The following is a 17,431-nucleotide window of genomic DNA, read 5'->3' on the forward strand; positions in this document are numbered from 1 at the left end:
ATTAAAGTAAGGTCACTGGTTCTGAAAATAAAAATATTCGTTACTTTAAAATATGTGATAAATTTTATATTTTACTAATAGCATGCAAAATAAATAAATGGAAAAGATATAGTCTCAGGTGAGAAAAAATGATTACCGTCTAATCTTAAATCTATAGTTCATTACTAGTTTTATTCTTAATTATTTTGGAAATTACAGAAAAATATTTATTTTAAATTTTGCAATCAAAATTAGAATTTAATGCAATAAAGGATTATGTTTTCGTTTGCGGTATACGTTTATGGTTTTGGTGGAAAGAACATTATTTACAGAAAATACCAGGTAAACAATTAATGCCTTTAGTACAATAATGGCAACTTAATACTAAAAATAAGAAGTGCTGAAAAAAATTCCATATGTCTATAATACATAAAAGTTGCCAGTAAGGGAAAAATACGTAGAAAAAATTTCAATTGGATTATTTTCTCTTCCACATAGGAGTTTTTTCATAAAAAATGAGAAAAATTAACTGTCATTATTTTAAAAATACAAATTTCTTTTTCTAATCTGCTAACTACAGCTTTAAATATTTAGCCCTCAAATTCAACAAAGCAATAAAATTTAATTTGTATAATCTGATTTATTTCGTATAATCTCTTGTTAATTATGTGATTCTGATTGCTCATTCCTTTCAAACTAAACAAAATAATTAGTGAAATTACTCCATATTTTGCATGATCATTTGGATTCTGATCTCTCATTTCTCTCAAAATAAACAAAAGAATCAGTGGAATAGTTCCACTATCTAATTTTTAGTTCCTAATCATTATAAAATGGATATATTATTTTACTGATAAATTACGATTATTCGATATATATATGTATGGCAAAATTTTATTTAGATCTTAAAAATATATATCACCGTCATTAACGTTCTTGTTTATAATAATACCCATGAAATTCAAATTCCAAAACTAAATTAAATAAGATCCTAAAGAACGAAAAAAAAAAAAATAAGGAACGCATCTATTAAAAAAATATTTGTTTTAATTTTTCATGACATTTTTCTCTTTCTTTCCTTCAGAAGATACTTGAAAGTCTTACTTATACATTGCAGACCTAAAGAACAGTTAGAACCATTTTTGAACATATAATTTCTTGGTTCCCATTAAGAATACTTTAATCCTGAAGCAAATTGAAACATATATTATAATGGTTTCTTAGATGACTTAATCGTTGTTTTGCATAATAATGTCAAAATGGTGCGCGTATTACTGTAAGCTATATTTAACGAACGTGAATTTATGGCCATTTGATGACAGATATATCTAACTGGCAGTCGCATTTGAGATATCATGGTATGTGCAGGACCGGCTTCATGATAAAGGACATGGAATAGATGATAGTTATATATTGTTAGGAATTGCCAGGCATACAGTAAGTGGTATACTGTAAATCCATTATATCTTGTCCATACCATTATTCGGAGGGCTTGTTACAATGTTTATATGTTCATTTAGGCATCTATATAAGTTGAGATCCTTCTGTCAAAAGTCCATGTTGTTAAATTAACAAATCAAAATTAATAAACAAACCGAGCAGTATAAAAAAAAATTCTTGAAACCCCGTACCTATTTATATCGCATACAAAAGATTGTACTAAAAATTTCTGATTGTAAATTTAAAAATTTTTTATAGGGACTATCTGAAATTATCCTTTAAAAGAACAATGATATATTTCAATTTTTTTATTTTAATAATTATTTTGTGATTTTAGGTCTTGAGTGTGTCAAATACTGCATTCGATTTTAAACTAACTTCTCAATGGTTGCACCCGATGCCAATATTAGTAACAAACTAAGAAGCAAGAAGGCAAATGAATAAAGACATATTAAGCCATGACATCAGATTAATCTACAAAACATATTTTCTCTTTAACAATGCTAAATAGGGAAAAATCGGATTTTCTAGATAATATGAGAAATAAAATTACTTTAACCCTTTAAAAGGCCATTTTTTTCTAGTCATATTATGTTAAAATATTTTTAGGCTTGAAATTAAAATAAGAAAAGGGATTCATTTAGCTTATTAGATAAATTTAATTTGATTAATTAATTAATTTGGTTAATTAAAAATTAAGTAACAAATTAAGACACGTCATTTTGTCTGAGATAAAGAATTGAAGCATCTATAAGTTTCTGACTTACTAAAAAAAAATTTCAGAACTTACGCCAATCTACATAATTTCGTACAAAGATTGCTAAATTTTGTGGGAAGCATACTTCCTACGGCCCTATGAAGAGTTAAACACCTTGCCGAATAGAGACAGTTAATCTGTTGAGTATATAGATTGTTTCAACATTAATTGATATCAGCTCTTAACAAAATATCTGTTGTTGTAACATATTTTTGGTTATCGTAAAAATGAATTCTCTAATAGAAATTCTTAGACATTATATGTTTAACTTTAGGACTTTTATTTTATTGATTCAATTTAGTGGCCAAAATTAAAATTGGAGATTTATTTTTCTTTCACATGTAAGAAATTCAAATCCTGATAAAAATACACAAAAAATAATAAAAAATAGGCATAATATTTGCCATTATTAGAGCAATGCACAGTAATTTTTATTTAGAAAATCACTCTAAGTAGTAGCATTTGTTCATCTAATCCCTGAAATATTTAATTCTTGAAAGAATAAAACTTTTCAAGAATGACAATTTTAAAAAGCAAATACTCTTTTGCGAGCAAGCATTCGAGCGAAAATGCTCTCTAGAATTCTGAAAATATGCTATAGAATTCTATCATATTTGAAACAAATCTCCTTGAATCTTGGGAATTTACATTCTGCCGCAAGATTCACCGGAAAAGAGAATATATATATATAGGTTCTGCAAAGAAATATTTTGTTGGGTAATAAAGAAAAAATATTGAGAAGCAAGTTTAAATCTTTGCTACGAAAATCGTTTTATTTCGTTTTGAGAAAGACTTTGAGGAAAAAATGAAACTATGGAAAAAACAGTTGATCGAATTTTTTTAATAAATAAAAAAAAACTTAAATCCCTCAAAATTATTAAACTTGATTTTGTGTATGTTGGAATTTTGCTATCGGTATTTCATTCGCTTCTGCATGTGGTAGAATTTTCATATTTTGTACACTTGTATTTTGTCATTCATGATATAGTATTATAATACTTTAAAAAATAAAATATTAGTAAATACAATTATTAAACTCAATTTTGATTTTTCGCTTGTGACGCCACCTGGTAATTCATTTAAAAATTACTTATTTCAGGATTTAATAATGTCTATAATAATGAATTATAAAATAAACTGTAAAAATTAGAAGATTATTGAAATGAATTGTGTCTTATTGCGTTAAAGAAGGAATATGTAGAAAATGTATCTGTAATATTTTAATTTCGAAAATAATTATAATTTCTTTCTAGTTTTGAGAAAAAAAACCTGCCAAAATGACAGTTTAATAATAAAGTCGATTTAAGCTTATGTCTTCGCTATTTTGATATTCATTTTACTTTTTTCAAATTTAAAAAAAATATACATAGTCATGACACAGTTTATGATGATGTTCTGTTCAATATACAAATACAAACTTCGAAATGCAAAATCAATTATTTGATTTTTTTGAGAATATTTAACAGTTGTTATAGATTAAATGTGTGGTACTAACAAGACAAAAATATCGAGCTAAATCAAGGCCTAGTTAATGACAACGAGTTCTATAGATTTGTGAAATAATCATTACTAATAATAAGCCAGAATACTTAAGTTAATAGGGCATTCTGCAGTATTGATTAGGAATTATTGACCAGACTTATTAACTAAGAATTACCTAATTTGTTAATAAATTCAAAGATGCTACTTGGAGAAATTTGTTTTAAAATTTTAATTAGATTTTATTTAATTAGAAACCTTAGCTATACTTCTTGAAAATCCTAAAATATTATTGCAACTTTTATTTTACTTGTGGTAATCTCCAAAGTGGCATGGGATTAATTCCATATTTATGCTTATCATAACCAGTCATAATTTCTTTCTTGTCACTCGGGATGTGGTGTGGTGTGGAGAGGGGGGTGCCAGCTCAGGTGTCGTCCTCGTCATCTGACTGCGGTTCAAAATTACGAGGTCCGTCCCAAAATAGCACTAGTGTTGCGTTACAACGGGACGTTAATATAACTAAACTAAACTAAACTTTATTGGCACTCAGGAAGTTTCCGTTGGCTTTCACATTTATCTGTCTTATTTTTAGTCATTTTTAGCTTTATAAATTAAACATATTCTATAAAATTAAAACTTTCTCACAAGTTATTGCCTGTAACAAGTTGTTGTTGTTGTTGTTGTATCTGTAAGGCAAGTTGTTACTTGTAACAAGTAGCCTCATCTAGCACTGTTTGATATCCTGACATGAGTGAGCGGCATAATACAGTCCTACAGAAGTTTAAAATACAATCTCATTTACATAAAATATGTTTTAAATGTGTACAAACGTTACACGGATATTTTAAAAGGCACCGACACAAATAAAATTTTAAATATAAAATTGAAGATCCATAGTTGCTGCTTATACCAGTAACTGTGCTATCACCACCTGTGCTGTGGTACCAATATCTTTGCGACTGAATGTAGGCAGTCAAGAAAACCCCACGAATAAGAGCTACCATCTAACGAAAGGAAAATGAAATTCAACCGGAGGTTAATTTAAAATTCATATGTAACAACTTGCAACAACTTCCGGTGAAACAACTGACTTCTGTTTCCTATATCGTATTTCAATATTCCTTTTGTGTGCCATAAATGCTGTTCCAACAGATTTCTTTTCTCGTCAAATAGTTTGGTACAATTAACATACAGAAATTAAAGTTTCTCTAAATTGAGGAAGTTAATCAGTGGAATGTCAAATTATTCAATGGGTTCGCTTTCTTCATTCTTTTGTTTTCACATATATGTTATTTATAGATTTGTTGTTAATGAAAGTTTGTATAAATAGGTAACACCAGGCTATCGAAATCAACTCAGATCTAATGCTTGGAAAATTACTTCCCATTTCTTTAAATTTCTTGTCTTAAAAGAAAATTTGAATTTTTTTTCTCGTAATCTGAATTTTGGAATTCTCCTGCCAAATAATAATATTTCAAAACATTTCCTTTAAACACACGTCAAAACAAAATTTTGTTTATTTTAAAAATCCTGTTTCAATAAGGGAATTAAAATATATTAAAGGAATTTTGTTTATTTTAAAAATCCTCGTACATATATACTTATATATTAATTTAAATTATTCTTCCTGATATAATAATTTTATGCAGTGAAAAATAAAATTATAAATAAGAATGTTTATTTCTATCAGTAAAAATTTATTAAGAGGATTAAAACTATGTATGATTTTAAAAGTTTGTTACAAACTTAATTCTTGTTGCATAAATTTCTTTGTATCATTCGGAAAGTTAAAAAAAAGTAATTTTATTTTGCATAGTTTAAAAATGAAACAGCGTATCTTCAGAGAACTGATTATCCCATAGCAAATTTTTATACATGTTTTTTCTATATCAAAAATTTTCATTTTAATAATTCTCTAAAATATAAATACGTAACACCAGGGAGTCGAAATCAAGCCATGCTTGGAAAATCACTTTCCATTTCTTCTTTAAATTTCTTGTTATAAAAGAAGATTTCAGATTATGTTTATTCGTTTTATGATCTTTTGAATTAAACTGCTAAATAATAATATTTTTAAAAATTCCTGTAAACACATATGCACTAAAATGTAGAATTCAGGATTTTGTTTAGTTTAAAACCCCTGTTACATATACTTACATATATCTTAATTGAAATTATTTTTCCTGATATAATAATTTTATCAGTGAAAAATGAAATTATAAATAAAAAGAATCATATACTAAGAGGATTACAACAATGTAAGATTTCAAAAGTTTGTTACAAACTTAATTCTTGTTGCATAAAATAGTATTATTCGAGAACTTAAACACATTTTATTTTGCATATTTTGAAAATGAAACTATATATCATCAGGGAATTCAGGGAACTGATTATCAAAAAGAAAATTTTTATACATGCTTCTCTATAACAAAAATTTTCATTTTAATAATTCTCTGAAAAGAGAATTTTGCATAAATCTCAGATATTTTCTTTGACATAAAATAAGCTGACGAACATTCCCATTGCTTTTTCTCAAAGTCTTGGATTAAATCTCTGGATGTTGTGTTTTATCATTTTTCTTAAGAAAATATTCTACTTTAAACTGCGACTCTCTCTCTCTTGTATGTTTGAAATAAATTTGTTTATGCTGCTGAAACTGCATATTTGATTTCAGAAGCGAAAGCAGAGTAAAACTATTTAACATATTAAAATCCGAGGTAAAATATCGGAATGTCAATATAAACTCTCGGGTCAGATGTTGGAAATATTCTTTTGGGCTTTCAATTTAATGTGCGCTAAGGTGAATATTTCACTCAAAAAATAGTATTTTGGAATGTATGTTTTAGAGTTTCAAAAATATTTTAAATTGATAACATTAATAATGCAGAGTTTTGCTTGAATTTCACTCCACTGACACTATATAAGAGATAACTTAATACATGCTTATAGAATCAACCTTTGATATTTTGCTAGATCATTTATAAAAATCTCGACAAGTTAAATCATTAGTCATGTTTTATAAATCATGTCATTAGTCATTATTAGTGCATTAGTCGCGCCATTAGTCTCGTAATCATTAGTCATGTTTTATTAATCATGTCATTAGTCATTATTAATGTCATTAGTCATGCCATTGGTCTCGTAATCATTAGTCATGTTTTATGAATATCCGGCATAATCAAATTAATAATATTGGAGTTCACACTCATTAGTTCAAGTCAAAACACATACATGCAATTCTTTATCATAGAAAGTTTCATGAAAGTTATGATTTCTTATTAAGATTAAATATAGTTACAAATGTATACATGACCACAAAATAGCTGCTGGAATTTTAAAAAAGTATGGAGCATTTTGATGTATTTCTTCCGCAATAGAGTGATTAAAAACAGATTAAATCTACTTTAACACTATAACCCTGCAAGTGTTCAAATGACTGTTTTCTAATGGCAGTTCCAATACATTGGTGAAATTCTAGTACGCCTTCGCTAAAAAGGATAACAACCAAAAGCCAAAGGAGAAAGTTTTCAATACTGCAAGGAAGAAATTTAATTGGCCAAGTAGCAATTGGTTTGATAGAAAATTTTCTCTACTTTCTTGTTAACGAACTCAAAAGATACATTAAAATAGATTTCAACAAAATTACTTCAGTTTAATGTGAGTGAGTTTCTGGAGTGAGTTTTTCTTACAAAAACAGTCTATTGCAACTTACTTTAACCCTTCAAGTGGCAAACCCGTCAAAAGACGGAATCTTTTCTCCTTTCAAAATGGCGGGTTCTTCAAAAGACGGAAACAAAAACTCCCTTAAAACTGTCGGTGCCCGTATATTTACGGGTTCTGGTTTTTCTCTTCCTCCTATCTCCAGTTGTGATAATAAGAAGGGAATGCGAGATAAGGAAAGGTGAAACGTTATCAGTGGACGATATGATTGATGTCTTCCTGCTCGCGTGCTTTTAAGCATTTTAAAATCGTGCTTATGTTCTGAGCCGTTACTTTTGAGATATTGAAAATAAATACGTATCCAAAATGAGTTTTAAATAAAGGGAATAAAATTGAACGTATGAAAATATATATCTCGAATGAATAAATATAGGTATTATTAATAATAATTTGATCAATAAGATTTTAATACTTCCTAGTATAAAAAAATAGTTTATCTAAAAAATAAATAAAAAATATAAAATTAAAATTTACAAGTTTCTCTTTTATAGCGTACTTTCATTTAAGGATTGCTTATGCAATTTATTTTCGAAAATAAGACACTAAACTTATGTACAGAATTTATTTAAGGCAACTGTTGCATATACACGAGGTTGCGAACAATGTCAAGTCATCAAAGTCCAAAAGTCAAGATGTTTGACAAGGTAATGTACAAAAGTTTACTAAAGCTACTACTCTGCTGACTTATTTTACCATATTAGCGACAAACTCAAGGAGTACATTAGATTTAAACAAAAGATCTTTTGAAGTAAATGTCAGATAGATTTTAATAGAAGTTTTAAGCTGACATTATCAATAGAATTTCGCATAACATGCAGCAACTACACTCTGCCATTTCCAGATGAAAGATTTTACAAGAATGTAGGGTTGTAGAAGTCCTTGTTCATGTTTCCTGAATAAATTCTTTATGTTTTGTAATTTCATATATAAAAATTCCCTACTAGAACTCCGTAGTAGATGTTATTATTATTATTTTTTTGCAATTAACATACATATCAGTGTATGAAAATTATGTATTTGTAAATTTTAATATGATTATGTAAAATTTCGAAAGTATGCTTGCTTGTTAAATATTTCTCGGATATTTAACAAGTTTGCTATCATCTGCCTACTTTATTCTGCCTACTTAGGTCTATACTTCTGGACATCCCTTTCTGTAAAAGTTCCACATGCGAAACCCATTTCTGCATGTTAGATTCAAAAAGTATCATACATATTACCTTACAAAGAAGTTGTTAAATGTAATTTTGAATGTATGCTTCCTTACAATATGGTTTTCGAAAATTTAATAAGTCTTCAATCATCTGTCGGCTTTCTTCCACTTACCTTTCTAGGTTTTTCTGGTACGTTCGTCATTTTTTTCCTACCAAGCATATTTTTTATCTGTTAATATCCGATAATTTCGTTCCATAGATAGTTTAACAAGGACAGAATTTTCAACATTGACTCCAACATTCAATCGTCCTTCTATTTATTTTTTAAAACTCTTATAAATTTAAATTTCGGAATTAAATTTATTCCTTATGAACATGGCACAGGCAATAAGATTTTGAAAATTTAACAGTTTAGATGCGATGAGTGAGTCTCGTCTCCGATGAAAATTAATCAATTTCTCTTAGTAGTTTACTAAAACAATTTTTAACATTAAAAAAGAATACTATTGCGAATCTGCAGAATTGCTAGCCAGTCCAATAGTAAGAAAACAGATTTACAGATATTTATTTTTAATGGATGCCGTGCCAATGGCTCCCGATCTCCACGCCAATTTTGGCGAATTTTGTGCAAAAATGGATGCTCTCGAAAGAAAAGGGAGAAGGGCGATTAATATATTAAGAGCAAAGATTCATGGATCCTTCTCGAAAACTCGATATTCTCTCACGGGCTGTACAAACGCGAAATACATAAAACGAGTGACCCTTGGAGTAATTTCGGTGAGATCTCTCTAATTTTACTAATGATGTTATTTAAAAATAATTTGTCGTTTCCATATGATTTGAGAGGTTCTTGAAGTGTTGATCTTTTTGTATTTCATGAAAATGATTTTGCTAGATTTCTAGGAATAAAGCTTTATTCGTTACACAGCTTACCGGACATTTCACCGTATATTTTCTACCAGACTATTTTCAATAACAGAGCATGTAAATTTTCATTTTATATGAGAAATTCTGTTGGAGAGTGAATATGAGAAAATATTTTTTACACGATTTCATTAGTTACCCTAGTACTGAACATTAGTATGACATTGATACTGAACATTATTGTATGACATTGATCAGTATTTGCAATATTTTAAAGTCGCAATATTGTAATTAATATCATGTAAAGTCTCACAATATTGTGCAATGGGCTGTTCTACCTGGGTAAATAAAGATTTAAAAGTTGCATTAAGGTTGTAATAATTTCTTTTGTTTGTAGTGGGGAAAATTTGAAAATAATTTTTCATCAAACACCTGGAGATTGGAATTAGACAATATAATTATCAAGAGCTGAAAACGATATTATTAAAAATTAAGTTACGATTAATATCATAAAGAAATTTCATTAACGTCCATTCATTAGAACTGCTAAGAACTGAAAACGATATTATTAAAAATTAAGCTACGATAAAATCGTACAGAAATTTCATTAGCATTTATTCAGTAGAACTGCTAAAAGCTGTAAAAATAGTGTTAAAAAGGTATTTCACTAACGTTCATTTAATAGAACTTCTGGTAGCTGAAAATATTTTTAAAAATTATGTCTCCATAAATATCATGAAAAATTTCATTAATGTTCATTCAGTAGAACTGCTAAGAGCTGAAAAATATTATTAAAAATTAAGCCACCATAAATATCATAAAGAAATTTCATTAACTTTCATTTAATATTACGGTGTATTATATTAAAATAAAGTTTTTTAACTTCAATAAAGTATAGGTTTCTCATAATTTATTATTTTGTTTTAATCTTCAGATTTTTATTAAAAATTTTTCCATATTTTATTTTATTTATATAAACTTACTTTTAAAGATCTTCATATTCATTATTTAAAATTATTTCAATATTTAAGATCAACTTAATTTTTTAAATATTTATTTTTATGCAAATTTCCCATTTCCAATTTCGTGGTATTGCGACGATTCGCTCCGAGATCGATGCGACGAAAATTAAATGTTCTTGAGACCACTTTACTTCTCAATTCCTTTCATTATCTCATTCGCGCCGAAAACTCTTTAATGGCACCACAGGAGCGAACCTCCCCCTCTGTCTTTCCGCAACGAAATAGATTATTTGTAATCGATATTCCTATTGATATCGATTATCGCTTAGTATCCATTTTGCCTCACTCCCTTTGTGTATTGTGAAAAGTCAGGCAGTAATAATAGACACGGGACTGCTGTTCACTCCTTTGTACTTGATTGCTCTTTCGGAAAAAGGTCCTTTTTTATCAGCCGCTTCTCAAAACTTTTTACACACATCAGAATTTGTTTGCATAGCCGATATAAGGATATAAAGTAAAGAGAGGACGAAAAAAATGAAGTCCCCCGACTTGGAAAATGTTTAAGTTTCGAAAGGAATTTTGTGTAACGTATTTTGCGAAAAGATCATTCTTTATAGGATCTGTGTGTTTATTTTTGTTTGTGTAAAATTGATTTGTGCAACTATAGGAATATTTTGGTAAATGCTTTTTTTCTCGCTCTGTTGCATCATTGTCTTTGTATTTAAGATCTTTATTATGAATGTGTTTTACAAGGCTGCTGGATTTATAAATCAGTACATTTATGTATATTCTTTTCTTGTTTTTCTAGTAACATTTCAATGGAGTTTAGGGTTTACTTGCAAAAAGAAGCATTCATGCCACATAATAATTGATCTAATAACCAAAAAAGACGTGTATGGTGGCTTTGTAATGACGGAACCGGATGCTTCTGGTTGACAGTTGATTTCCGCTTAAATACGGGAAAAATCGCTTTTATAATTGTACAGTCACAGTTTCAGTGAATTTGTAGGGAAATTTATTTTATAACTACAGACACTATAAAACCATAGACACACACACGCGAGTACAGAAAATTCTTGATAATATGACAAATATCGAAACAGGAGGCAACCAAACTATTAAAAGCTTCGAAATTTTGAAAGTTTATTAAGAAAAACGCATTTTTATTATAGAATCAGTGAATCATTGTTCAAAATGTCTAAAAGTATATTAATAAATAATGCTATATATTGATTGTTACGGAACTTGCTTATTTTTATACCCTCCTCAGCTAAATTGCCAAAAAATGCAAAACATTGCCAACCATCTTAGAATCTTATGTATAATGGAGTTGAGTGATCTTGGCGTAATGTGAAAGTCGCCAATTAATCCTATTATCTTGGTATTGGCGTCATCTGAAAGTTGCTAAATAAATCCGGAATGCACCCATCTTGGCATTATCTGTATGATGGTGTTTGACAATCTTAGAATATTATAAAAAATATCAAGAAATCCCTTTAGCTTGGCAGAATTTGAACGTCGCCAAGCAAACCCAAAAACGCTAAAAAGAAGCAATGCAAGCGTAAAAGTAAACAAAATAGGGAAGTAAATAATACCGTAAAACATAATTAAAATCCTATTTTGAAGTCACACCAAGGACGCTGAAATCTCCTATTTTTATCGTTACACATTTCTCCTTCTGAAAATATCAAAATTCATCCAATAAAAAGTCTGGATTACTGCATAGCTGAGTAGCTATGCAGAACTGAATAGCTATGAAAAACAGTTTAGGGGTGAAATGTAAATGTTCTTCATAAGGTATTATCTGATTGAGCAGTTTGACATAATTAATGTATTGTGATAACAATGTGTAGGATTTTAATGCGTATGCTGCTTTCAAAATTCGTTTTATTTTTTATTACTGTTTTCTTAAGTAGAATGATAGAAAAAAATTAGATTAGAAATAAATAAAAGAGAAATGGAGCATATGATCAATTTGCAGGATGATGGCAAGGCCTACTTGCACTCAAGGCTCTTAATCTTCGGGGCATAATAGTTGGATGGAGAAGAAACTGTACAATAATATCTTTTAGCAAAGTGATTGTGCGTAATATGTTCAAATGTAACAAACTTATTAAATAAATATTAATTTGGATATTGTCTTAATTTTCATAAATTAAGCATATAAATTGAAAATTATGAATTTAGCTCAGCCACATTCATTAAGTAATACTGTTTGTACTATAAAGTATTTTTGTGTGTTATATTTGCAGTAAGCAGTGAGTGCAGAGTGAACAATGGCGGTTGCAGTCATTTATGTTTGCTATCACCTGGTCAGAAAGGCTATTCTTGTAAGTGTCCGACTGGTATACTGCTACAGAAAGACCAAAAAACCTGCTCTAAAGGTAAGAAGATGCACTGGATTGTTTTTAAATTTGAGAAAAAAAAAATTGAAATTAAATAAGATGTTCCAATGAAACTCTTGACATTCTGTTCGAGATATTTCTACAAGTTAGATATTAAATATGTGCGCCAAATTGTATCCATCTAACACTCATTATTTTATACTATCCATGGTCACGTGTGCTTGGACACTCGTACATTGGATTTCTTACAAAATTGAACTAAAAATCTACAAATTTTATGTAAAGAATCGATACTAAATGTCACTTCTCTAGTTCAGAGATATTTTGAAGTTATCATATCCGCAGTAGATAGACAGAATCCCGGAAATACGTTTTTCGAATTCACAGAGGTCATGAGAATTCGCCAAAATCCCGAATTCGAACTTTTCGATTATAGTTTCCGTGTTGTATAATTTTCCTATGAGAAATTTAAAAAAAATCATTTTTCTTTAAAGAAAATGATAGGGTCCTAAAACTAATCAGCATTTCTAGAAAGAAATTCAATGATATAAGAATATTTTCCAGCCTATGCACAAACAGTATATGTGTTATTAAACTAATGAATAAAACGAATTTAAAATTGCCTAATTCCAAAGAAAATAAATATTAAAACGTTTTCGGATACGTGCAATTCACCATACATGGTGGATGTATTTATCAATTATAATAGGATATGCTGACCTTACTTTATCAAAATTCAATTTGTGCTTTTTGGTCTGATTTTATTAGAAAGAATATCAAAATACAGAATCCATTCTCTATAAAATATAAAAATTATAAATATAAAATATAGAATTTATACAAAATATAGAATTTCTAACAAAACGGAATTTCAATAATGTCTGTTTCCATGATGTGAAAATTTTTGAATTCCTTTTCTATGTAAATAAAAAAAATTAATTCACGGTGTCTGAAATCACAACATCGAATTAACTTTTCATTGGTAAGAATTCAATTACTTTGACTATTTTTTTAACTAATCTTACAATCAACATAATTCTTAACATAAAACAAATCAACTTTTGTCAAAGTAAAAAATTCCTAAAAAAAAACCCTAAAAATGTTAGTTACCTTCACTCAAATGAATATAGATTTATTTCTGAAATTCTGAGCTTTCATCTATGAGGAAACAATGGACTTTTTAATTCTATAACATATAGAACGCAAAGTTTAATTATAGCTTAATAAAAATTACAATTTAACATAAAATGTATTGTTTAAATATACTAGAATGCTAATATGAGAACAGCTTAAGGGTTTTGTTTATCTGTAAGTTTATATATTCTAAAAATTAAATTCGTGACCAGATTGAGATTTTAAAAAATAAGAGGTGATCATATATGATTCAACTGGTCAAAACACATTCAGGTTCAAAATTGTATCACATATTTAAAAAGTTGAAAAATTGTATCACATATTTAAAAAGTTGAAAAATTGTATCGCATATTTAAAAAGTTGAAAAATTGTATCACACATTTTAAAAGTTACATTTTTTCATTCATATATGTGACGAAAAATTTTACAGTTGCATTTTTTCTACCTTATTGAAAAAATTTGTCTGAAGTTAATTTATATTTAATTTAGGTTCTTTAGTATTGGATTGTATCGCTCCGTAATTCTAATTTGAATATTTCATTCATTTTCAGATTTGTTTTATTGTTTATATCATATAAAATAATAAGTTTCCTAAACTCGGTTAAAATGTTTGTCGCATTGTAACGTAGGATAGTAAGAAAATGCTACAAATTTGAGTCATCATCATTTTTATTTTAGAAAAATTAAAACAATAATAATAAAGCTGAAAAATGTTTAAAAAAATGTCTAAACCATTGCTGTAAAAAATTGGAAAATTCGAAATATTGTGATTGATATTCATGAAAACGATAAAACCTAAAATAGGGAAATCAAGTTTAATAAAACATTTCATGACTAAAAATATTATTTATTTTATTGCTAAGTCTGAAAATGTTTACACATTCAACAAATTTACGGATATGGCCATTTCAAAATAAATAAGACACATAATGATACTTTTTTAATGGATTTTGTGTTTTTTTTATGTCTAGTGAATTTCATTACTCAAAAAAATATGAAAATGTCAAATTCCCCTGTTTCTCTTACAAATTTAATCATATCCTTAACACCAAAATAGTTTTTTTTTACTAATTTGAAATACATATAAAAAAATTAGATTACTTTCATTTGATCTGGTTTAATAACTCCAAACCCTCAAACATTTTATTTTAATACAAATTTAAAACACTTTTCCTTACTAAATTTATAGACCTTCAAAGTACTTATTTAGATTATTTATATGAAAAAGATCCTTTTCCACTTTTAGATATTGCATTTTAAAAGGTTGAATAATTTAATTTAATGTGTTTCATTTTCGTGCAGTAATTTAGAACATTAGTCTGTGTGGAATTAGATTTTATCTTTTCTATGTCTTTTGCACTTATCGTTTATGCAAATTAACTTTCTAACTCATTCATTAATGGCATATTATTATAAGATTTCAAAAATTTTGAAAATAAAAGGAAGGACACTGTATTTTCAAATATAGTGATAATGCTTTTTTAAATTTAATAATTTCATTAAACCAGAGAATTTAAAAAAAAAACATTAACAAAATTAAACATAATATTTTTTAAAGTTTTAAGCAGTTTTAAATAAATCAAAACTCATAAAATTTAGTTAAATAATAATAACATACTTCAATTTATATGAAATCAATTAAAATTTTTAAAGATGTAAATTGAACCTACTTTTTTCAAGTCGAAAAATTATATATTGTTAATTGTTAAAAATGTACTATAGATTTGAAACTACCAAATTAATATAAATTACCGACACACCTGACCTTGGTAAGTTATTAAGATACATTTACTAAAGTGCACCCCATATATGGAGATATGAAGTTTCAAGTTCATTGGTGGTTTTCGATGCCGTGGCAAATATAGTTGTGTTAGATGTCGGTGTATAAATTCTTTAAGTGCTTTATTAAGAATAATAAGACGGTTGGAGAATATAAGAGAGTGTATTTATTAATCTTAAGATCTGAGAAATGTCGGGGCTATTTTTAAGATTTTTCAATAGCTTCAGGCTTGAACACCAATATAAAAACGAAAAAAAAACAAAAAAAAACACCCTTGCATAATAAAAATAGGAAAGAATCTAAACTAAAAGCAATCTGAAGTAAAATTAATTTAGAATTTCAGTTAGAAAGATACAGAAACGAAAATAGATTTTCTAAATAGATTGTATCTAGATTTTTAGATTATATCTCTGTACTTAATAAGCAACGAAACATCTGTTTAATCAGTAACAAAATATTTCCATTTTGTACACTCAGTTAGAAAATTTGCATTTCTCTTGAACTTCCCTTCAGGGAATTCGTTCTAAAAATCATTTAATTAAAAACACAAAAAGAAGTGTAAAACAAGTCTTCCGTACATATCTTTATTTTCAAACTTGCTCGGTGTCCTAAACCTTTTTCCTTCAGCGACGTAAAAATATTCTTAAGAATTATAAAAGTCGGGTGGAATTCCTCAAGTATTCCCTCTTCAAATAATTCTATTTTCCATTTCTGGCGGGAATTTCCATAAATCCAATCAAATTCTCTCGATTCTTTTCTCAAGTGTAGCTAAACCGACGACATATTTAAAGAGCACCTTAAAACCGACATCAAGGTGCACGGTTTCGTAAATTTTGAATTTGTCGTGTAGTTGACAGGAATTCGAGAGTTTCTTCGATTTTCGTTTGGAAATGAAGATTTTTTCCCCCTTTTCATTTCATTTTCTATTTTAAACTTAAATAGTAGAACTAAGATTATTTCCATTTAGAAATGGGAAAACTTTTTTCATTTTTTAAAATAAAATAAACTATAATGAGTGCTTTGCAATCTCAGAATTATTATTAAATGATTTAAAAGTAGGAGAAAGTAAAAGAAAATCCTAATTTGAAATTAGTATGTTTTATCTTCACTAAAAATGTAACAAATTTTAAATTTTACTATTAAGACCAGTAGTATGTATGCCTATGTTATGAGGCAATTGCAAAATATATAGCTTATAATATCAGTATATAAACATTTTTAATGAATGCCGTTAATTCAATAATATTGATACTATTTTATTTCTGAAAATTATAATTGATATATTCAAACTAAAATTAAAATCTTCTGTAGTTCTAAATAATTAAGTGACGTATGAAAATGTAGTATGTATAATGCACTAAATGATATTTAATTCATTAATTTTTTTAAATTATTGATGACTATAAATGACGTCAAATTCTTATAAAGAATGATATAAAAATAATTTGATACGCCATAATAAATAAATATATATTTATATATACAGTTCTGGAAAATGAAGTAATTTTTATGAAAGTGTATGTATAAAGTGCCAATCGTTTTTTAACGTATTAAATTCTATAATTATTAACGCAAATTAAATTAAATTTTTATAAAGATAGATATACAAATAAATTGATACACGGAATGAAGCCATAGAAATAAATAAATGTCTATATATACCGCAGTAATACAAATTTTTCTGTAATAATTTTAACATGTTTTGTAATATTACAAATATTGGAAACATTTATGAAGTTTGCAATATTTTTGATACCCTACAGTGTGGATTGTGTATAATAAAGGCATGCTACCAGTATATTTTATTAAAAATG

General features: G+C 27.5%; 1 protein-coding gene across 1 annotated transcript in view; it reads left to right on the top strand.

Annotated features, from left to right (window-relative positions):
* Window positions 1-17,431, top strand: part of LOC129981290 (low-density lipoprotein receptor-related protein 4-like) — a 733,213-nt gene that overhangs the window by 648,771 nt on the left and 67,011 nt on the right. The window contains exon 19 of the mRNA XM_056092063.1: window positions 12,611-12,742. Coding sequence (XP_055948038.1) covers window positions 12,611-12,742 — 132 coding nt within the window. The remainder of the gene's footprint in view (window positions 1-12,610; window positions 12,743-17,431) is intronic.

The sequence above is a fragment of the Argiope bruennichi genome, chromosome 8 (assembly GCF_947563725.1).
Source record: "Argiope bruennichi chromosome 8, qqArgBrue1.1, whole genome shotgun sequence".
NCBI lineage: Eukaryota > Metazoa > Arthropoda > Arachnida > Araneae > Araneidae > Argiope > Argiope bruennichi.